General features: G+C 41.9%; 1 protein-coding gene across 1 annotated transcript in view; it reads right to left on the minus strand.

Annotated features, from left to right (window-relative positions):
* Positions 1-795: 795 nt before the first annotated feature.
* The window catches only part of unc5b (unc-5 netrin receptor B), a 256526-nt gene continuing 250085 nt past the window's right edge, over positions 796-7236 (minus strand). The window contains exons 14-15 of the mRNA XM_048616205.1: positions 6317-6495; positions 796-3886 (exon numbers count right to left, since the gene is read on the minus strand). Coding sequence (XP_048472162.1) covers positions 3724-3886; positions 6317-6495 — 342 coding nt within the window. The 3' untranslated portion in view covers positions 796-3723. The remainder of the gene's footprint in view (positions 3887-6316; positions 6496-7236) is intronic.

Below are 7236 nucleotides of genomic sequence, written 5' to 3' on the forward strand. Positions count from 1 at the left end.
ACAGTTTTATTTCATAAAGATTTGCATTTAAGTTATCGTGTTTCAAAGCACTTGCCCTTCTGTGAACCGCTTGAGGTGCAGTGACTGTGTTGGAGTCAAACATGTAATAGGTTAACTACCATCTTGCCAGCCAATGAAAACATGTTTAAGGTGATATCTCTTTTAAAACAGAAGTTTTTTGTAGAGATGCCAGTGTTGGACAAAGTCAGAAATCACACGATGCCTGGTAATGGTTCAACAGGTTTATTTGAAATCACAAGCTTTTGGAGCCTCGCTCTTCGGTCAGCTTGTGATTTCAAAACAAACCTGTTGAACTATAACCTGGTGTGGTATGAGAACAGAAATGAGTCAGAGTTTTAAGAAAACATTTGTTGCTAATTTACGCCTGTTACTTTTCATTGATTTAAATACTGTGGTTTTGACGAAATTAATGCTTTCCTCGTGTTTTGAGGCTTCAGGTTTAATGGAACAGTGATGATTAATAAGGATGCTGATAAAATCTCCTCTGTGGGACTCAATCTCTGCCTATGAAAACAGATGCAAAGGGTATTTTTCACTAAGTGACTATGTTGACTGATGAGATTGAGAAAGTATGCCTAAAAGCCCCTGACAATCAAAATGTAGCCCTGGAGTAATCTCAAAAGGAGCAAAAAATATTATGAGCCCTTATAACCTTAATTACATATACCAAAGAAAAAAAGTTCCAAATATGTTCAAATAGGGGAGAGGAATATTATCTAATTGATAACATTATGAGCAGCACTATTTGGCATTTCAAAGAAAAACAATCATTCATTAAACTAGGAAATATAATTTATTGCATAAAAATTAATTTGTTACAATAGGAATGCTAAACTTATTTACAATTGGTAGTTTACAGAATGAACAAATACATGAAAAGACAGACAGAGCAATTGATTCTAGCACTTTCTATACATATAAATATGAGAGATGTACATAAAAACTGAAGCATTACGATATGCCTGAAAATGAGTTAACTTCTATGAACTTGCATAGCACTTGAAGTGAATGAAAGAATTTAAAGCATTATTTTGCTAACCGCTTGGTGTCATGGTATCCCCTTACATGGGAAAAAGGGGATTAACTGTTCATTAAAACACCTCTAGCCGCTTTTAATCGATGAATACTGAAAAATGCTGGCCATGGCCATCTAAAAGTTAGCGCCAATTTCCCGTCTCTGCAGCAAGTGGGATTGTTCTTATCTAGGTCCAAAATCTCAATTACACCATTATTGAAATGGACACCAGTATCCATCATAGGTTGTTCAAATATAATTTTATAAAAACTATATATTGTCATCGAAACCAAGGATTCTTTTCTTTTAAAAGCTCACCACTGTATGTTGATAAAATTTGATTAAAACAATGAATGAGGAGTGTGCGGCTTAGCTGGTTATTAGTTTGTGCGTGGGGAGAGATAGACCTTTGGACTGAAGGGTGCCAGCCCTGGGTTTCTGGAGATTTTCAGCACATAACCACTCTTGTTTTTGCTGCCTCTGCCCAAATAAACAGCCCTTCTCCCATTAACCACCAGGCAACAACACCCCCACTCCGCTATACCTTTTGTAACTAACAACAAAAAGATGTACTCAAAAAAATTGAGAAATAAAAGTTCTCTAAAGGCCCTGTGAATCTTTTGCTGGACGTCACTCATAGCGGTCCCCTGGAGATTAATTTTCAATTCCGTAAGATTCCAGAGCAATCCTTGGAGAGCTGTCAACCCTATCATGGAATTACAAGTAGATTTCCTCATATATGGGCTGTCTGATTTGGATTAGGCAAAAGCACAAAGGCTCTTTCTCCCCCAGCCAGACGAAGGATAATAATTCATGTCCGATACTTCACTTTCTGAAGCAGTCATTTAACAATTAAAATGACACAATAATGAATTTAAAATATATTTATCCAAAACACCTTGAAAATAAATAACTCAAAATGTGCTGTGCTACCAAGTACTTAAACATTTAAACAACACTTACAAGTAACTAATACTAGTGTCATTTTGATGGTGTAGCCTTGGGTATCTCATACTCTTATTGACAGTACCACAGCATCAAAAATGCACACTCCCACATTCAACCTATATTGTTGTTGTTTTGGGTTGGCCTGACCTTTTATTCAACTTAAGATGTTTCTGATGATGTAGCTACCTTTCAATGTCTATTGGCTTTTACTATCAAATGTCTCAATGAGGACTTGACAAGAACCAAAGGTGTTTTATTTAAAGGCAAGTTTGGAATAAGACATCATTGGATACCAGTCCTCCACTTGGGAGTCAAATGCAGAATGAGACCATGTGAAGGCTTCTCTATGTGAGAGAGGTTCTGAAAAGAAAATGATCTCGGGTTGCATTCTCTCCCAGTGAGGGCTTCCTTTCGACCTCTGACCCGAGGAGGCAACTCCCACACGATGCACCAATCCTCGTCCAAATCCACAGCCATCTCTGGGAACTGGCCTCAGGCTTTGAAAATGGCTTTACAATTCTTCCAGTTTATATGAAAAGGGAATCGAGGAGCAAACGTTCTCGGAACTCCAGGTTCCGCCAGTTTGAGGTTTTGAAGGTTCAGTGAAGTGGATGGAGGTGGTGAATTCGGAGAGGGGGAGCAGCTGGGGAGGACACCACAGCACTGACTAAAGCCTCTGTTATGGAGCAATATGTCTGGATTTGGCCGTTTTCATCTGCGATGCCATTGCAAGATTATGAGTCAGGAATATTTCTCCTGGGAAATAGTAGGTTCCTTCAATGGATGACTATTGCTTCGCTTCAGCCTCGAGCCTCCTTAAATTCTGGCCTCAACTTAGTGCAGGCTGGGGTAGGAATCACTCCCGTGTATCCTGACGGAGAGTTGGGGCAATGTGGTGAAGGGGGGCAGGTAGGAGGGTAGCTGTAGTGGATGAATAAATCTCTTCACTTTAAGCAGAAATGATGGGTGCTAGCCTGGAAATGACTGCGGTTGATATTACTAGGTGAACACCTGCTAACCATCATAGGACATTCCTCTGCGCTTATTGACTGACTGTCAAATGCTGCTGCGACACTGTGAACAGTGAAGGTGGAACAAACCCAGCCATTGGCACCCTCAGCCAAAGCTACTGAGCTTGTCTCGAAAAGGGAAGTTTTAGAAATCACTCCATAGTCGTGGCTCATGAGAAACTTGCACAGATGTGGCATCTAGTCTGTGTCCTTGCAAATCTGAATGGAGAAACTGTGTTTGCAACATAAAAATAAAACAAAAGGGGTTAACATGACTCTGTGATGTCTGCCCGCATTCACAATTCATCCTCTTCCTCTTCGTGTATAGTTGTGTCTAGTGACTCAATTGGATTCCTCTCCCTGTTCGGTTTTGTACAACATGTGCACTGGGATTTGAAGGATGTCTACATCGACTGTGAATGTAAACAAATCCTCGGATTTTTGTACAAAGTCTCAATATAGGAGCGAATAAAACAAAAGCATCCAAAGATATGGACAATAAATTAAATGCGTTTCCTAAGAAACTGTTAATCTTATACAAGCTGCCCAAAGCTTTTGAGAGGAGAGAGGTTTTTTTTTGTCTAGATCGTACATGACATCTTCAGCTCTCATGAAAAATTGCTACTTGTTCCTAATTGGCTTGGTGCTGCAGGCAGCAGCAAGTGGATTTCTGTAACAGTTGCCATGGATGCTGGGGATCCATCACTATGTTGTAAGGTTATCTGTGTTTCAGCATTCTTCTGTTGTCATGACTACCATCACATCACTCTTGCCCATCTCCTCGAGGATACTGGCAAGGGAGTTGATGTCTCCATCATCCTGATGCTGGGCTTCCCACAGGTCCAGGATGACGCCAGTCGGACTAAGTTTTGTAGCAAAATAGGTGAGATACCTAAACATGAGAGAGAGAGCAAAATTAATATATACTGGGAGGTCAAATGCAAGAGCAAAGTATACAGTAAATGGCAGGACCCTTAGGGGCATTGATATACAGAATGATCTTGGGATGCAAGTCCATAGCTCCCTGAAAGTAGCAACACAAGTGGATAAGGAGGTAAAGAAGGCGTACAGCTTGCTTGCCTTCATCGGTTGGGACATTGAGTACAAAAGTTGGCAAAGTCATGTTGCAACACTATAAAACCTTAGTTAGGCCACTTTTCGAGTACTGTGTGCAGTTCTGGTCGCAACAGAATAGGAAGGATGCAGAAGCTTTGTGGAAGGTGCGAAAGAGGTTTACCAGGATACTGCCTGATTGGAATGCATTAGCTAAGGAGAGAACAAAAACAAAAGTTGCTGGAAAAGCTCAGCAGGTCTGGCAGCATCTGTGAAGAAAAAATCAGAGTCAATGTTTCGGGTTCTGAGGAAGGGTCACTGGACCTGAAACATTAACTCTGATTTCTTCTACACAGATGCTGGCAGACCTGCTGAACTTTTCCAGCAACTTCTGTCTTTGTTCCTGATTTACAGCATCCGCAGTCCTTTCAGACTTTATTTAGCTAAGGAGAGGTTGAACAAACTTGGATTGTTTTTGCAAGAGTGTCAGAGGCTGTGGGGCAACCTGACAGAAGTATATAAGATTATGAGAGGCATGGAAAGGGTGGATCTTCAGAGTCTTCCTCCCAGGGCGGAAATGTCAAATACTAGGGTGGGGGGGGGGGGGGGGGGGGGGGGGGGGGGGGGGGGGGAGGGGGGGGAGGGGAGCGCATAGGTTTAAGATGCGCTGGCGAAAGTTTAAAGGAGATGTGTGAGGAAAGTTTTTTGAGCAGAGGGTCTTAGGTGCCTGGAACATGCTTCCAGGGGAGGTGGTAGTAGCAAATATAATTGCAATGTTTAAGAGGCATTTAGAGGGATAGGGACCTTGTGAGGGAAGATGGGAGTAGTTTAGAATGGCATCATGATCAGCATAGACATGGTGGGCCAAAGAGCCAGATCCTGTGCTGTATTGTTCTATGTTCTATGTATATTCTAATAGAGCGGTGATACTGACGAATTGAAATATCACTGATAGCGCAATAATTTTCTAGTTCAGATTGAAACAGAAAGACTGGTTTGCTCTTGGACTTCTGTATATTTTGCATATATTGAAATGAGGGAACAGAGATATGATAAACTAATGAATTAATGGTTGCATCTAATGATACCTCCTTTTCCAGCAGAAAGAGGAGAATCAGTTCATCCTAACTCCCCCAATATAACCCTAAAAATGTAGCAATTTGGTTGACTGTTGACAGTAGCTGGGACAGGCAATAAATGCTGACAAATGAATAAAAAATAAATTGCATTCCCATTCTTAACTGACTGCATTCCGATGGAGAATAAATCTTACTTTTGTTGGCAGACTTTGTTTTCATTCAGGAAGGACAGCAAGTAGAATGTTGCTCTTTATTGCTGAGGGTTGAAATATAAAAGGAGGGATGTCTTGCTACAGTAGCATAGACTATACTGAGAGTGCTGTAGACAATTCTGATCTCCTTAGTTAAGGAAGATGCAACTGCTTTGGTAACAGTGCAGGGAAGGTTTGGCACAGTGGCTCAGTGGTTAGCACTGCTGCCTCACAGCACCAGGGACTTGGGTTCAATTTCCCCCCTTGGGTGACTGTCTGTGTGGAGTTTGCACATTCTTCCCGCGTCTGTGTGGGTTTCCTTCGGGTGCTCCAGTTTCCTCCCACAGTCCAAAGATGTGCAAGTTAGCTGGATTGGCCATGGGAAATGCAGGGATAGGGTAGAGGGATGGGATGCTCTTTAGAGGGGTGGTGTGGGCTCAATGGGCCAAATAGCCTGCTTCCACACTGTACATATTGTGTGATTCTAGTTCAGGAGGATGAAGGGGTTGCCTTGCACAGAAGGATTGGTGACGATGCAGTCAGCCCCTTCATCCTTGTCATTGGCGTAGATCATAAAAAGTTCAGGCCCTGATACTAATTCCAGTGGCATTTCACTTGTTACAGTTTGTCATCCTGAAAATGACCCATTTATCTGCATTCGCTGCTTCCTATTGGTTAGCCAGTCCTCTATCCTTGCCTACATATCACCCCCTCAACATCATGAGATCTTATCTTTCTCAGTAACCTTTCATGTGGTATTTTAGCAAATGCTTTCTGGAAATCTAGATATGCCACATCTGCTGGTCGCCTTCATCCACTCTGCATGTTACAACTTCCAAGAACTTCAGTATTTGACACACAAGATCTCCCTTTCACAAAACCACGTTGAATCTGTCTGATTGTGTTCTAGTTTTCGAAATGTCCTGAAACTGCTTCTTTGATTCTAGCAGTTTCCCAATTCTGCTTTGCTGACAGTCCGTAAGGCATATCTCTGCTCACCTGTCAACTCCCAGCTTCTGGGCTAGGAGCCTCCAATCATTGCCTCGGGTGTTTGGTGCATCCAAATTCGTACAGATTTTCTGTCGGATGGAATATGGAATCTTAAAGGCATAAGGGCCGACCTGTGTGGTTATGTTAGTGCCACCCTGCGTGTGGAACGGGCTAACGCATTTGGCATTCTGTTGGGAAAAGCAACAGATATCTATTGTTATGCGGTACTAATTCAAATCACATACAACACTTGATTGTGTTCACAACGGTCAACATGAGAACACAAAGTGACTAATCCAAAACAACAGCTTTCATTTATACAGTGCCCTTAATGTATTAAGGAGTGTCATCTGAATTAAGAAATCTGGATTCTTCAAGTCAGTCTGAGGTGCATCATATGTGCTACTCTGTGAAGATTTTCTGGGGCAACTCACACCTGCCCAGGAAGTGTGTTATAAGATGTCCGCAAAGATTGATCAAAGTAACGACAGTCGCCAGTGGAAGTCACAAACACAAAGGCTGGCATTATACCAGCTCAGAGAGGGCTACACACATCAGGAAAGTGTGAAGAGCCTAGAAAAGAGACACTAGGTGACATGACAAAGAGAGACGTCTTTAAGCTTAGGAAAGGATTTGAACAAGGTTGAGAGAGAGAGAGAGACAATATTTTGACTATGGAACAAAGGACCACAAATACAAATCAGCTACTAATACGTCCAAATGGGAGTTCAGGAGAAATGACATTACTAAGTTTTGAGAGCGTGGAATCTGTGAGAATGTTTAGAGATCTCTTGGGCCGAATGGTCTTAACTACACTGTATATACTGTGTAATACCGTTAAAGCAGGATATCATTTATATGTGGCAGCATCTGTGGAGGAGAAAACAGAGTTAACGTTTCGGGTCCAGTGACCCTTCCTCAGAACTGGC

This window comes from Rhincodon typus, chromosome 34, assembly GCF_021869965.1.
Source record: "Rhincodon typus isolate 14 chromosome 34, sRhiTyp1.1, whole genome shotgun sequence".
Lineage (NCBI taxonomy): Eukaryota > Metazoa > Chordata > Chondrichthyes > Orectolobiformes > Rhincodontidae > Rhincodon > Rhincodon typus.